The 17,012-nt window shown below is 46.5% G+C and overlaps 1 protein-coding gene across 2 annotated transcripts in view; it reads right to left on the bottom strand.

The window, feature by feature from the left end:
• Positions 1-3,851: 3,851 nt before the first annotated feature.
• Positions 3,852-17,012, bottom strand: part of LOC115203223 (synaptotagmin-7) — a 116,699-nt gene continuing 103,538 nt past the window's right edge. For both annotated transcript variants that reach the window (XM_029767691.1, XM_029767692.1), the window contains 6 exons: positions 11,893-12,001; positions 9,923-10,187; positions 9,212-9,381; positions 8,914-9,028; positions 8,471-8,670; positions 3,852-7,666 (listed from right to left, as the gene is read on the bottom strand). In XM_029767691.1, the coding sequence (XP_029623551.1) occupies positions 7,562-7,666; positions 8,471-8,670; positions 8,914-9,028; positions 9,212-9,381; positions 9,923-10,187; positions 11,893-12,001 (964 nt within the window). In that variant the 3' untranslated portion in view covers positions 3,852-7,561. The remainder of the gene's footprint in view (positions 7,667-8,470; positions 8,671-8,913; positions 9,029-9,211; positions 9,382-9,922; positions 10,188-11,892; positions 12,002-17,012) is intronic.

Raw genomic sequence — 17,012 nt, 5'->3', positions numbered from 1 at the left:
GCAAGCCATTGCACTACACGCATATTTCACTGCCCTTATTCATAAGACCTTCAACACAGAATGAAAATAATGTGTTGGTTCCATGAGCTGAAATAAAAGATCACAGAAATGTTCCATATACACAAAAAGCTTATTTCTCTCAAATGTTGTGCACACATTTGTTTATATCCTTGTTAGTGAGCATTTCCCCTTTGGCATTTCATCCACCCTGTTCATGTTTGGTTTCTAGTGAATACGACCCAGGTGCTTGGGTGGGTTGCAGTGTCAGTGCATGGACACCAGGGGGAAGCAAAACTACTGTTTCATTCCCTTTTTGCACCTCAATTGAACATCACTGCTAATCACAGGTCTAACGTAACATACTGGGAATGCAGATTCTAAAACATGAAGCTCAATACTCACTCTTAAATGCAGAGAGGCAGGCACCAAAACAGTTAATAGTTAAATTATATAAGGTTATTGTGGGTTGCACTGGCAAGCTATGGACAATCATGCTGTCCTTGATGTCTGTAATTAGCTTTCAGCTCAGTAACTCAGGCTAAGATGATTCATAATGTAGCTAGATATCTGCATAAATTAATAGGTAATTCTCTCCTTTCACCCTGAATGAGTAAACGTATGATGGCCTGGCTATAATGAGAGTGGGTGCACCTGCTGTGCATAATGTTTGTGCGAGTGTGTGTGTATGTTTGCACTGGGTGCGTGTAACCGGTGTGAAATGGCTAGTTAGCGGGTGCGCGCTAATAGTATTTCGATCAGTGACGTCACTCGCTCTGAGGCCTTGAAGTTGTTGTTTCCCTTGCGCTGCAAGGACTACGGATTTTGTGGAGCGATGGGTAATGATGCTTCGACTGTAACTCGACGACCTGGTTCGAGCCCAGGTAGGGGCGAGGCGAGGGACGGAATCTGCATGCTGGTGAGTGTGAGTATGCGCGTCAAATAGTTCTTAAATTGCAGATTGTATTTACACATAAACAGTGTTTCTTTCTCCCTCTCCCCCTGCTACCACAGTGACTTGTGTTGACAGTGGAGTTTTTCTGAGAGACCAACAGGGAGGTGCAGAGAATTCGAACAGAAATGAGACGAGCCAGGCAGAGGCCTGGTTCTACCCTCAAGTCACCAGGACCATTGTGCTGGACACGCAGGCGATTACAGGGAACAGTCTCAGCTCACCAGCACAGACACAATTTGCACTTCAGTAGTCTGTACCCAGGCTACTTCCTCGTTTGGTGTAAATTTTAAAGTGGTAATTTGCACACAATTGATCATAGATTAAATTGCCACACACAGTAATTTTACGTACAACTCCTGCATGGACAGGGTGAGGTGGAGATGCTGGGTGTGTCTTTAAATAGCACACTGTGATGTCAGCAGAGTCCCCCTCTGTGTCATCTCTGTGTCATCTCTGTGACTTTCCTGCCATCTGTCCCACTTCAGAGACATGGACTGGACACATCTTCTTCTGACCTCTGTCTGTCTGTCCTTTTTTTTATATATCTGTCTCTGTCAGTGTTCGGCTATTTACCTGACTGATGTTCAGTCTGTCTGTATATCTTTGTGTTCGGCCACTCATCCGGGTATCATTATTTCCAACACCACTAGTGTCAAAGATGTATTGGCCTGTGTCAAGTTTGTATCTTTATATTTCTTCAATTGATTTCTTTATCATCTTACTTCTTAATTGTTTGTCTTAATTAGGTTTTAATCTGAAAAAATGAGAAACCTGCTGAGAAACAGTTGTCTGATGCGGATGTTCAGAGCGCACATTCTGTAGGACGTGTATCTGAACATATCGTTTCCTGTACTGCATGTTCTGTAGGAGCGTCTGTACATGTGTATCTGAACATATCGTTTCCTGTACTGCATGTTCTGTAGGAGCGTCTGTACATGTGTATCTGAACATATCGTTTCCTGTACTGCATGTTCTGTAGGAGCGTCTGTACATGTGTATCTGAACATATCGTTTCCTGTACTGCATGTTCTGTAGGAGCGTCTGTACATGTGTATCTGAACATATCGTTTCCTGTACTGCATGTTCTGTAGGAGCGTCTGTACATGTGTATCTGAACATATCGTTTCCTGTACTGCATGTTCTGTAGGAGCGTCTGTACATGTGTATCTGAACATATCGTTTCCTGTACTGCATGTTCTGTAGGAGCGTCTGTACATGTGTATCTGAACATATCGTTTCCTGTACTGCATGTTCTGTAGGAGCGTCTGTACATGTGTATCTGAACATATCGTTTCCTGTACTGCACGTCCTGTAGGAGCGTCTGTACATGTGTATCTGAACATATCGTTTCCTGTACTGCATGAAATAAACTTAGATCATGTGGGTGTGACTTTAATCAAACATAAACTCAATGTGCACTTTCCGTTGCTCACATGGCAATGGTCCCGTTTCCATTTCCTCACTTAACAATGGTCCCATGTGGCTCAGTTGGTAGAGTATGGTGCCTTCACAGCAGGGTTTTGGGTTCAATTCCCATGGGGGACCATTACAAAAATGTACTCACTCACTACTGTAATCGCTCTGGATAAGAGCGTCTGCTAAATGACTATAATGTAACAATGTAATTTAGCCCTGTTCTCTCACTATTAAATTATACACCTCACCTGTGAATTCTACCTATCAGGCTTTCATGTGCTGCACAGTTCATGTTTTTCCCGTTAAGCTTGTTTGGAGTGTGGATCTGTTTGTCGCCCACAGCCGCCCACTCTCCCCATCTCCAGGCCGACGTGTTCCTGTCTTCTAGCGCTGTGTCTCTGTGTTGTGACAGCTCTTAGTTTTATCCTCCGCTCTACACTACCGCCAATCTCTGCTCCCCTGGAATTAAAATTGTACCCCTCTCTCTTTCTTCACTCTCTCTCTCCCTCTCCTCAACATGTCTTCTCATTCTCTCTGTACTTGAGAGAAGCCTGCAGGAAGGGAGCTGTACAACAGAGAGAAAATACTGTAGTAGTTTCACCATTCTACTACTAATAACCTGTATTCAGGGCCAATTTTCCTGCCAGGTCATGTGGTCAGGAAAAACTTCTGTTGTGCACAGGTTTAGAATACTTAACACGAACATGCACACATCCCCTCTCCTTCATGCTCAGAGTTAACAGGGTTTCTGTAGTTGACTCAAAAATAACCACATGTCAAAGATCAATAGTTGAAATTAACTATTGAAAATAAAATGTGTTAAAAAGAAGCCCACAGGAGGGAGTAGGGCAGATGTATGTAGGAAGTGGAATTGTAAAATACTGAAGGTCTATTCTGTTATTGTGTTCTGGTTGTAACGACAGTGTGTGAGTATTAGGAATGAACTGTGTGGGAAGCAATGTGTGTGGGTTGTGGTGTGTTTTTTAAACACTTGAGAAAAGGACAAAATAATACAACTGTGTGTAAACCAGCACTTAGAAACCACTTTTACAGCCTGTCAGAAATAGTCAAAACATACCCCTGTATGAGTCCAAACTGACCTCTATCATGTTGTTACTCATTAGATTAGCTACCAACTTCTGAAATGCATAGCTGTGAAAATATGAAGGTAAACTACATCTACAGTAATTAAAGGAATCAAGGCAGCTTGCTTTGACAGAAAACAAGTGTATGTATCATTCCTCTAAGAACTGAGTTTGATGTTCAAGTTGAAGGCCAGATTTGCAGGTGAGTTTCAGACTTGATTCTTCACAACAGTGTTTTTACTGCAACAGAACTACTGTTTCAACTAGTACTAGCCAGTGGGAACAGTTGTAAACCTTACTAAGTTCCTCTGGTGGAAATCAAATAGGGAGAGAAAGCCACAAGCCACTATGAAATACCACAGTAAATCAGATTTAGAAAAACAACAAAAACTATTTTAGAAGTTTCTTCTTTTTATGTACACATTTCTATATTTATACACTGTACAGATTTTAAAAAAAATAAATGGTTGATATATAAGATTGTGCACCCCACAGATGTGTGACTAAAGAGAGAACAGAAGAGAGCAAGAGATGGGACAAAGGGATGTCAAGGACATACAGATATCAACATCCCCAATGAACACTGATAAGTTTTTACATACACAATTTTCATTTATCCTTTATACAATGTCACAAAATCCTGGCCTGTTTTGGCCAATCCTCCTCGTATCTCCACCAATATCTGTGTAGAGAGCCATAATCAGACATTTAGGGTGATTTCAATCTGAGTGAACACTGATCAGTTTTCAGATTTGTTTAGATCTGTGTTTTGAATTGTTACTGGGCTTTTCTAGGGCCAAGGAAGGACTCTACTTAGAATCCCAGCTCAATGCCTCAGAGGCAAACGGACCATACCTGGCTAATGGACCTTTTTTCAGACAAACAATTAATTTTCACCTGAATCGTGCCATTTTATCTGTGTTTCCTATTCTGGCTGATCTTTTCAATTTAATGCTGCGTCTGATACATAATGATGTATCGTTTGCTTGTGTGCTCAGTATGAGGCAGGGAGGTGACTCTGTTCCCAGTTATTTTAGGAGCAGGTAGGTGCTCTGCTATGTTCTGCTCTGCCTGGAGAGAATGCAGTGATGCAAATGAGGTGATGATCATTGTCTGTCTCACCTTTTCTCTGTGACACTTGGAGTGAGAGCATATGGAGGAGAGGGGGAGGGGTGTTGTTTAAGAGCACCTTGTGCCAAAAAGCATGTGTGTCACAGTGGGGTTTTAAAGTACGTCAGCACTGACGTCTGGAGACCTCGCCTGTCTTAGTCTCAGTGTGTTGGGCCAGACCTAGAGCGGAGGGACAACGTGTTGGGCCAGACCTAGAGCGGAGGGACAGCGTGTTGGGCCAGACCTAGAGCGGAGGGACAGCGTGTTGGGCCAGACCTAGAGCGGAGGGACAGCGTGTTGGGCCAGACCTAGAGTGGAGGGACAGCGTGTTGGGCCAGACCTAGAGCGGAGGGACAGCGTGTTGGGCCAGACCTAGAGCAGAGAGACAGCGTGTTGTGGTTCTGTAAGCCACCTATTAAATGATAAACCAGAACACAAGGCCCCTGATGCACACAGGCCTGAGTGAACAGTCCCTCTGCGCAACAGAAGAGGGCTAGAATAGAATATGCTGTATGTGGTATTGTCAGATGTAATGAGCTCCCCTCTCCCTTCTCTTTCCTTCTCTCTTCACTCAGACTCTGGAACATGTCTATGGCCCCCTCCCCAACCAACCCATAAAACCCCAACAAATAGAAAGTAGACACATGCCCTTAGTCACGTTCCAACATCCCAGTAATCATTAGCGTCTCCTCCTTAGCGATCAGCGGCAACATAAATAATTAACTGAACATCTAAATTACTTTATACAGAATAAAAACAGCCAAAAAAACAGATTCCATATTAAGAAAATGAAAATGGCAAAAGCGAACACCGAGCACACATACATACACGGTAAATACAAACTAACAGTCAGATGTTGACACACTCATACACACATTGCAAACACACACACATATCCAGTAGACACAAATAAACAGTCAAATGTAAACAGAAAATAGGTTTAGTTGATATTATTACTCTTGTAGCTATCCTTCAGCCCATTGTGTGATGAGAGAGAGACTTAAGCTTGGAACAGGTCACACCAGGATGACATCAGGAGCAATACAGAGCAGAGGGGGTCTGGCCAGTAATGGAACAGCCTGGTCCTAAAGCAGGACAGAACAGAGGGGGTTTGGTATGTAACAGCCGTGGTCCTGAAGACCCACTAACACCCTAACTATCTAACATCAGGAGCAGGACAGAACAGAGGGGGTTTGGTATGTAACAGCCGTGGTCCTGAAGACCCACTAACACCCTAACTATCTAACATTAGGAGCAGAACAGAGCAGAGGGGGTTTGGCCAGTAATGGAACAGCCCTCCACTAAGACCCTAAACATTTATCTACTAACATTCTTATAACAATGTGTTCTGTAACATGCACACTAATGAATAAGATGTTGACTAAATGACTTACAGTCTAAGTGACTTAACAGACACATTCCAACAGACAGGCAGAATTACACCAAATGACTGACAGAGACAAACAGGTAACGTTAACAACCTTGATGGGGACAAGATCATTTGGCTTAGTGCTCCATTAGAAACAAATCTGACTTGGTTGGGAGAGGGGCATTTATTTATGGTTATCTGCAGTGGATGATGCAATTGAGAGAAAGCAGCTCAGCTCACACCAGGCAGCAGACACTACCCTACAGACTGTACCCCTCTCTCTCTGTCACTGCTTAGCTGCTGTGACCTCTCCAAGTCTTCAAACATATCCAGTAGAATACTGATGATTATTACTGTCATCATTATTATCAGTAATATTGTCGTTATTCATTTGATAGCAGTGCAAGCCCAATACTTTCACACACTTGCACTCACACTTGCACTCGTATTCACACGCTAACTTTTGCTGACACACACGCGCACACACACACACACGCACACGCACACGCACACGCACACACACACAACGACGCAATAATAGCTGTCTTTTTGCTTCTATTTACTGTCTCTGGAAGAACATTTTGATTGGTCTCTTTAGGCTTTTTAAAAACAAACAAAAAACACAACATTGATGACTTTACTCTTTTTCTGTCATTATTATACTTTTTTCTCTCCAGAAAATAGGAACGTCTTTTTACATTTCCCCCATGGACCAGTGTAAATGATCAGTCATTTTCTCCTTTTATGATCTAGAACTTCATTTAGAGTTACAGCACATCACCCACAGCACGCACAGACAACAAGGGGGTCCAGCCAGGGAAGAATCACTACAGTGGTGCCAGAGAAAGAGATCAGAGATTATGAATGGGGTGGAGTGACAGTGTCACGTCTAATTCCATTATCATCCAGACAGTCCGTCCCTCTTCTATTCCAATGGTTTACCTCTCTCTCTCTATCGATCCTTCCTGTTGTATTCTCTGTGTGTTTGCAGAAGAGAACGAAACAATGGGTCAACATGGGAAGCAAAAAAACAATAATGAACAGCCAACCAGATTGCTTCTGATGACAGAGAGAGCAGTGATTAGGGAGAAAAGACGCCTCCCTTCACTACCACTGGAGAACGATGGAGAGACACAGGATGAATGGTGGAACTGGATTCCTGGCCCAGGTCACTGGCTTGTAGGTCAGTCTGTCACACAGTCACAGATATAATGTTTCCTGGAAGACAGGCCCTTCACCAGCTCCTTACGCAGGATTGTTATATGGTCTATTTGAACCTGTTTTTGTTGGTGGCTGAGGCTCACCCTAGGGCTGGCAGAGTGTACTGCTCCAGAGTAAAACAGAGTGGTGGACCAAGGAGAAAAAACAATGGTTGAGAGGAAAGTATGACTTAAAAGCAACAAGACTCAGAAAGGACCGGGCTTATCAGAGGGGAGTAGAGGAAGGAGAAGTTCACTGGGGATCTGAGAGAGGACAGGCAGGAGGAGAGGGTGGGTGCGTTGGGTGGATGCGTTGGATGGCTATTTGTACCCATGTTCTGCAGCGAGTCAGCCTTGTGCATAACGATAGGGTGGGAGAGCAGGGCAGGGGACTGGGATGGTCTGGGTGGATGTGACTGGACCTACAGTATCAGGCCTTGAGGGCATGCCACTGCTGCACGGCATTACGAGGTTTACCCATCATGTCCTTCCAGTGCTTCACCTCCGCCGGACCACTCTTCCACGAGAGATAGATCTGAGAGAGAGGGAGAGAGGGAAGAAAGAGAGGAAGAGAAGGGGATAGGGGAGGAGGGCAGGAGGAGAGAGAGAGAGTGAAAGAGAGCGAGGGGGGGTGAGATGGATGATGTAAGCAGGATATCTGACGTCACAGAGATCGATATTACTCATACTCAAACATGGCAAAACAGAGAGAGATAAACTAAACTCTCTGAAGTCTGGAGTGTCCCTGCTGTCACCATAAAGCTTGCCAGTCACCCTAATCTGAACTTAATTCATATCGGAAGCTGAGGAGTCATTAAGATGAAACAGCTGTTTTACTCTCAGCAATTTTCAGAGCAGGGGAAACAGGGGGAAAGATTTGTGTGAGAATGAGACTTATGTTTAGACAGAGAGATGGAGGCTCCCAAGCAGGCCGCAGCTGTGTTTTACTGGTGGTGATTAGACTGTGGGTGAAAGGGCCAGCGCCTGTGATGAGCCGAGCTTGGTTTACTGAGGGGTCACTATCAGACAGTGGATCCATATAAGGAAGCCTGTATGAGGGTTACAGTGTGTCAGAAAGTCAGTAGGATAGTGCCTCTGTGTGCCACAAACAAACCACACAATCAATGGATATCAATCTCACTGTGTCAGTATGTAAGAGCAATCTTGAGACAGTGACTGTTAATGTGTCTTTGTGTTAGTGTGTGTGAGAGCAGGGTCATTGTGTGTGTGTGTGTGTGTGTGTGTTGTGTGTGTGTGTGTGTCAGTGTGTGCCAGCAGGGGTCAGTGTGGACTGGTGATGTACGTGGCTGGTGGTCTGGGTGTTACGAGGGGGCGGTACCTTGCCGATGACGTCGTTGCGGCTGAGCTTGTCCTTGTCCATGACGGTGATGATGATGGTGGTCTCTCGGAGCACGTGGGCGGGGACGTCGAAGGGGAAGGACTCGTTGAACACGGGGTTCAGACAGCACTTCATTGTCACCGTCTTCTTCTTCTCCACACGCTTGTCCTTGTGCATCAGCCACAGCTTCACATAGGGATCTGATGGGGGAGACACATCACTTAAACACAGAGGTAGCATCCCAAATGGCACCCTATCCCTATACAGTACACTTATTTTGACCAGGGCTCATAGAAAGTAGTGCACTATATAAGGAATAGGGTTCCATTTGGGATGCCGTATGAATGGAGAGATACTGAAACCACATTGACACATGGTAAGGTAGACAGACTGTAGCACAGGAAACAGGTGATGACACTGTATGAGTACTGTATGTACTGTACCGGAGGTGCCTCCAATGTCCATGGCTTTGAGGTTGCGGGCTTTGATGATGGTCACAGTGATGGTGTTGGCTTGAGGGTTGTAGCACAGTGACACCAGCAGGTCTCCTCGACTCCCCTGAGAAACACAATGACATCACCACTCACCAACCCTCTCTCTCCCACCATCTCCTCCACCCACTTCTGTCTCCCAGTCATCCCTCCTTCTCCTTGTTCCCTCTCTCCTCTCCTTCCCCCTCATCTCCCCTCCTCCCCTGTCCCTCTGCAACTGTCGTTGTCTGTGTGTGTGTACATTACTCACGCTGCCGTCACTGCAGGGCTTCAGCTCCTTCCAGTAGGTCTGCTGGTTGCCCAGGTCCACCTTGTTAAGGGGGATGGACACCTCCCCGATGGGGTCGTTCCTGCTGAAGCGATCGTAATCCAGCACCTGCATATAGAGGGTCCTCTGGATCACCTTCTCATAGGGGAACCCTGGGGGGAACAGACAGATACATATACAGACAGATAAGAGGCTGATATGTGCTGGACAGAGATTTAAGGAGTACTCTTTAAGACTTCATACAGGATAACCAATAGCCATAAAGTCTAGTTATGTGTATAGATGTGTTTTTTATAATGTGCAGTAGTTGTACTGTAGCTTTTTAAATTGTTTTTATTGAACCTTTATTTAACTAGGCAAGTCAGTTAAGAACAAATTTGTATTTACAATGACGGCCTACCGGGGAACAGTGCGTTAACTGCCTTGTTCAGGGGCAGAACGACAGATTTTTACCTTGTCAGCTCAGGGATTCAATCCAGCAACCTTTCAGTTACTGGCCCAACACTCTAACCACTAGACTACCTGCCACCCCGCTAGAGTAAAAGTGTGTCCCAAATGGCATCCTATTCCCTATGTAGTGCACTACTTTTGACCAAGGCCCATAGGGCTGTGGACAAAAGTAGTGCACTATTTATGGAATAGGGCGCCATTAGGTATGCAGACTCTGTTTGCAGGGTGATTTCACAGTCTGACCTTCAAACAGGAAGGTCTCGTTCCAGCGAGGGTTGAGGTTCTTCCTCTTGACCTTGGTCTCCAGCTTGTGCTTCTTGTCAGGCAGCAGGTAGAGTTTGACGAAGGGGTCTGAGGTGCCAGAGAAGTCCTTGGCGGGAAGCTCCTGGCCCGTGAGGATCTTGACAGTCAGGGTGGAGTCCTGGAAGCTGTAGCCCACACTGAACTGGATCCGGCCCAGCTTCTCAACCACAGGCCCTTCTGTGTCCTCTTCTGAGCCCGGAGAGAGCTGGGAGAGAACAGCAGCAGAGAACTGTAATATTTATCCAGTCTATACGATGGTAGAATCGCAATTGCATACTCCTTGTGTCCTCTCTCCTCGACTCCTACTCAAAACCCATTGGAGGAGAAGGTCAGAGGGGAGGGACCTCTGGCACTTTCATCCAATGGGTTTTGAGAAGGAGGCGAGGAGAAAGAGAGAGGAGTATGCAATTGAGATTCTCCCTATGTACACTCAACAACCCTCATCCCACTACCCCCACCCTTTCCCAGCATGGAACACACAGATGAAACACTCAGGGACATGGACACCCAAGGTGAACAAGGAGCTTTATTTCTCATCCACAAGGGGGCAGTCAAACAGCACTGGAACTCACGTGCAATGCCGCCATCATGCTAGCCTAACGTTCAGATAATGTTATGTCATATGTCTGGGTTTTACGAAGCGATAAGGGAGGGAGCAATGGGAGAGAAGGTATATCTGGAGATGAGAGGCAGGAGATATTCTGTGAGTAGAGAGACCCCTTGCCTAACTGGAGCTGGGCCCCGAGGGAGGGAAGGAAATCCAGTTAAAAGGCTACTATCTGATAGAGGGGGACCAGAGGCTTGGCCCAAGGTGCAGTTCCTGGAATTTAATCTCACATTCTGTATTCTCTCCCACACATCTCGCTGTTGCTCTGCCTCCCCGTTCTAAATCTGATCATCTCTGCTCCTTCACTGTCTAGGTGTCTGATGTCTGTCTGTCTTTCAAACACACACATGCGCACACAGACATACACACATGGACGCATGAATGCACACACTGGCTTTCAGACAGCTCTCTCCTGAAATCTGTCCCACCTACAGTCATCATTTTTATTTATACTTTTTGCCCAATCGCTTCGCCATAAACCAGATAGATACAGAACCTCCACAAAATACAACCACATACTGAGCCCACCTACACTATACACATCTCTCCACCCCCAGACCATGTGAGTGTCAGAACACTAGGTTAATCATATTATTAACATAATATGTTCACACACCAATCTCTTGTGGCAGACTGACGTAGCTGGCCAGCGCACACAAGATTTGATTCTGCGTACCGGGATTAATGAAATTCGCTCACTTTTGTAAACGCACATAAAACTCCTAAACTCCTCCATAGGTAGTATCACAATGACCCCCCCCCCAAAAAAATAAAAATAAAAAATAAAATGTGCCTCAGTGATAAAAAAAAAAGTTATAGTTATTAACTAGGCCTAGTGAAAGTCTTCGACCCACATAGTGAGAGACCAGAGATGGAAAGAGACCGTGGCCAACTGCAGGTCTCATCCAACTGACAGGTCCTGTTGGCTCCCCCTCAAAGTGAAAGTATCATCATTAAGCATCATCGGGACCTCCATAACGCAGACGTGCAACCCACATAATAACACAGGCCCATCCCCCACCCGCGCCCTGTCCTCCCAGCACTCACAGCACTGTGTTCTCAGCGTAATTACCAGCTTTTGCTGAATAAAGCATATTCGACTGAGTTTCTCCATTGTGATAGCCAAGCTGGGTTGGGAAATGTCATGTAATTAGCATGTTTTGTCATGCTACAAGTGGGTGGCGGTGGGCAAACCCATAGACATGCAGAGAGGAGTACAGATGAACAATCATTAACACAGACAGACAGACAGACAGACAGACAGACAGACAGACAGACAGAGACAGACAGCGGGTTTTCTCACCATGTGAATGTCGCTGGTGGTGACAGAGTTGGCCAGGTCTGTGACGGAGGAGTTCCCGAGGCGGCCTGCCTCATCTGGGGTCTGGCTCCCAGGTTTACCCAGGCTCCTGCTGGAGGGGGGGGACAGAGACACAGTCAGGACGGACAGTGAGAGAGAGGCCAACGGAGCACTAGGAGAATCCTGCTTCTGAAGACAAAGAGCCAGCCTCAGGTCTGTGATGGCTTCCCACCACAGGTGAGGCTGCAAGGTCTTGTGTCAGGGCTGGACTATCCAGAGTCCAGATCTGAATGTGACTGATAATGTCCCCAGACTTGGGAGTAACATGGGAATGTTAGTGACTTACACACACACACACACACACACACACACACACACACACACACACACACACACACACACACACACACACACACACACACACACACACACACACACACACACACACATACACACACACACACGCATACATGCACACTTAGTTCCAAACCTTAGTCACTACAAGCATGTAGCAGTGTGATATTTGCAAAACAGCCACAAAAATCAAGACAATTAATGAACAAAAGAGTAAAAGAGAGAGGACAGGGTGGGGGAGGACTGGGTGTTGGAGACAAAGTGTTCCTAGACAATATGTTGTAACAGTCTGGTGAGCAGAAGACATGCTGAGCTGTAGCAGGTGACACAAGTCAAGACACATAGACAGACAACACTAATTACAGGTTACACACTGGAAAATGACAAGAGGAAGAGAGAGAGGAAAAACAGTGCAGGTGCACGGTAGAAATGGAGGGAGAGGAAGTGGGATTAGGAATGGGTGCTGTGGGAAAGATGAGCGCAGAAGAAGAAGTAGATTTGAAGATTTATCTCTGCAGAGAAAAGGGGGGATTTGTCTTTGTTAAGACTAGGAGGATTAACAGAATGAACAAAGTGAGGTTCTTGACTCAAATGAACGTGAGACAGAGACAGACACCACAACATAGTTCAGTTGAAGCTGGAAGAGAAATAGAGGAGATAGGAGAGGATAAGAGGCCTGGGAAAAAAAACAAAGACTTTCTTTTAGTAAGAGAGCACAATAAGGACTAAAGAATAGAGACGAGAAACGGACTAGATATGGGCATGCAAAATAAGAGGTTGAATCAGAGAGGGAGGGAGATGGCTGGAGGCAGTACATCAGAAAGGCTGACAGGAAAAAGAAGTAGGCGAGCGAGAGAAAAAGAGAAAAGGAGGGATAAGATGTGATGTGGGAGGGTATAAACATAACACACACACAACATGTTAACCGCCAAATAGATACAAGGAACTAATCGTTTGACTGAGTGAGGTTAATCCCAATCCAGAGGGATGTTAGAGGATGCATGTGGGCATGTTAGCCATATGGGTTATCAAGGAGGAGGGAGGATGGTAATTGTGGTTCCTGAAGTATCAGTAATTCTGTGGTTGAGGCTACAGATGTCTGTGTTCCTGGTCGTTTGAGGGGTCAGTCACTGTGGTAGGACCGCAGACATGTCTCTGTCTGGTCGGGCTCTCTCTGTGTGAAGGGTCAGTCCACAAATACAAATCCAGTATCTGTGGTTGGGTTGGGCTGCCTAACACAAGAGAGAGAATGTAACTCTAGTGCACTGTGTCCTTCCATGAACACTGGCTGGCTGGCTGGATTTCACTTATATACAGTACAAGAGAGGCATGCAGAGTTTCACTGTGCCATTACACTACAGTTTAGCAAAGCGCAAGCAATGGCAGGCAGACAGGGACACAGCAGACAGGGACACAGCAGACAGGGACAGGCAGATAATGGAGCACGTATAGAGTAAGGAGTGGGGCATCAGACAGAGAAAGACACATACAATGAATGTAGACAGACAGACAGACAGACAGACAGACAGACAGACAGACAGACAGACAGACAGACAGACAGACAGACAGACAGACAGACAGACAGACAGACAGACAGACAGACAGACAGACAGACAGACAGACAGACAGACAGACAGACAGACAGACAGACAGACAGGTAAGTGTAAGCAAAACAGGTCATGTAGATGAGCCTGGTTCCAGGGGGATCTCTTGATTGGCATAGCTGTGATTGGAGGGGAAAGCTGTCAGGAAGATTCACACCGTAGACGGCAGGGGAGGGGATTGAATGAGGGGAGACAAGATGATGGAAGGGGGAGAGGTCAAAGTGCCAAACATCTCAACAACTGATACACCTTGCTTCGTCTTCCGTTTATCTTATCTTTACTGAATCACGTCAATTTTTCTCATATCCAACATCTCCTGCTGTCCTTCCTCTTTACGCCCTCAGTCCAAATCTATCTTTTCCATTTCTCTTTCCTTCCTTAGTCTATGATCTCCCTGTATGCTGATTCATTAAAGGTTGGATCTAACCCAAAGCCTGCTGTCGATGTCTAGAGAGTCGTGTCCCACCCACAGGGAATGACTGTCTCAGTCTGATTCAATCAACTTCCTACCATCAAAACAAATGACTACGAATAGGCTAACAAGAGTCCATACAAAGCACTCTAACTAGATAGAGTAAGGTCATCTTCTCTCTTCTTCCATATGTTACTGTTAAGGCTAACTGATGAGGCTAACGTGGGGTTAACGTGATGCTAACATGTGGCATGGTTGTGTGTGGGCACAGTGAGGGTCATGTCAGTCAGCTTGCAGTGGCATGGTTGTGTGGGCATAGTGAGGGTCATGTCAGTCAGCTTGCAGTGGCATGGTTGTGTGGGCACAGTGAGGGTCATGTCAGTCAGCTTGTAGTGGCATGGTTGTGTGTGGGCACAGTGAGGGTCATGTCAGTCAGCTTGTAGTGGCATGGTTGTGTGTGGGCACAGTGAGTGTCATGTCAGTCAGCTTGTAGTGGCATGGTTGTGTGTGGGCACAGTGAGGGTCATGTCAGTCAGCTTGTAGTGGCATGGTTGTGTGTGGGCACAGTGAGGGTCATGTCAGTCAGCTTGTAGTGGCATGGTTGTGTGTGGGCACAGTGAGGGTCATGTCAGTCAGCTTGTAGTGGCATGGTTGTGTGTGGGCACAGTGAGGGTCATGTCAGTCAGCTTGTAGTGGCATGGTTGTGTGTGGGCACAGTGAGGGTCATGTCAGTCAGCTTGTAGTGGCATGGTTGTGTGTGGGCACAGTGAGGGTCATGTCAGTCAGCTTGTAGTGGCATGGTTGTGTGTGGGCACAGTGAGGGTCATGTCAGTCAGCTTGTAGTGGCATGGTTGTGTGTGGGCACAGTGAGGGTCATGTCAGTCAGCTTGCAGTGGCATGGTTGTGTGTGGGCATAGTGAGGGTCATGTCAGTCAGCTTGTAGTGGCATGGTTGTGTGTGGGCATAGTGAGGGTCATGTCAGTCAGCTTGTAGTGGCATGGTTGTGTGTGGGCACAGTGAGGGTCATGTCAGTCAGCTTGTAGTGGCATGGTTGTGTGTGGGCATAGTGAGGGTCATGTCAGTCAGCTTGCAGTGGCATGGTTGTGTGTGGGCATAGTGAGGGTCATGTCAGTCAGCTTGTAGTGGCATGGTTGTGTGTGGGCACAGTGAGGGTCATGTCAGTCAGCTTGCAGTGGCATGGTTGTGTGTGGGCACAGTGAGGGTCATGTCAGTCAGCTTGCAGTGGCATGGTTGTGTGTGGGCACAGTGAGGGTCATGTCAGTCAGCTTGCAGTGGCATGGTTGTGTGTGGGCACAGTGAGGGTCATGTCAGTCAGCTTGCAGTGGCATGGTTGTGTGTGGGCACAGTGAGGGTCATGTCAGTCAGCTTGTAGTGGCATGGTTGTGTGTGGGCATAGTGAGGGTCATGTCAGTCAGCTTGTAGTGGCATGGTTGTGTGTGGGCACAGTGAGGGTCATGTCAGTCAGCTTGCAGTGGCATGGTTGTGTGTGGGCACAGTGAGGGTCATGTCAGTCAGCTTGTAGTGGCATGGTTGTGTGTGGGCATAGTGAGGGTCATGTCAGTCAGCTTGCAGTGGCATGGTTGTGTGTGGGCACAGTGAAGGTCATGTCAGTCAGCTTGCAGTGGCATGCAGCTGCCAGAGGTGGCTGATGGAGCCTGGACCAACCCATGCTGCTTCCCTTCCCAGATCACCAGCTAAAGAATATGTGCTGCTCTGTTGGCACGGCAATGGCTGGAGAGACAGCAAGCACCTGGGATGGAGGGAGTGAAAGGATGGTAGGCGTGCGGCGTGGGGGCTTGGCAGGGGGTCACAGAGGGCAGCAAACACGCAGACACATCAACAGCAAGACACAACGGGATTGGAGGACATATGACAGGTGCAGGTGAGAGCCTCTGGGAAAACACACACACGCACACGCACACACACACACACACACACACACACACACACACACATACTAGCGGGGGCACGTGGAGGCAGGCGAGGCCTCTACTTCTCACCATGACCTGTGATAATATCCTTACGGAGTGTTACCTGTGCCCAGAGCCTGACACCAAAGGGAAAAGGGAAGAGGTGGGGACACTCTGCTGCAAGGCTGGAGAGAGCACAAGAAGAAAACCCCCTCCTACCCACCCACTCCCAGTACCCTCCCCTACCCACCTCCCCATGACACCATCCCCATGATTCACTTAAAGACCAATACACGAGACAAAGACACACACAAACAGACAGACAGACAGGCACATACACACAGCCCTGGATCCACTGCCCTACGCTAAAACCTGAGTCAGCCTGGCATCATACTCTAGTGTCAATAGAGAATAGTGTAATAATAATAATAACAAATATAACAGCATAGTAAGCTTATAACGATACTGTTACACCAAAAACACCTCCTCATTTCTAATGACATTTTAGGATGGTTACCCGCCACTAGGCAGGTTATACTGTATGCTTTGATTGAAACAAAATACAAGAAAGGATAATAGTTTGTTAAAATCATCTGCTCTAATTCTCTCAAAAAACAGTAATTGAAGAAGCTCTACATGCATATTCCCATGAAACTGATTGAGATCAAATGATCTGCATGCAGACGCAGTTTGGACATTTCACCAGTAAAACGTGAACAATTATCATTAACGATTGACAGTGACGATGGGCTATTTTGAAATGACATATGCCTAACTTGGTGATCTCTCTGCATTTTTGGGTAGGGCCCGTAAGTAAACATT

This window comes from Salmo trutta, chromosome 12 (assembly GCF_901001165.1).
Source record: "Salmo trutta chromosome 12, fSalTru1.1, whole genome shotgun sequence".
NCBI classification, from domain to species: Eukaryota; Metazoa; Chordata; class Actinopteri; order Salmoniformes; family Salmonidae; genus Salmo; species Salmo trutta.
Note: the sequence above shows the minus strand (reverse complement) of the source record. Positions and strands in the feature narration are given on the sequence as shown.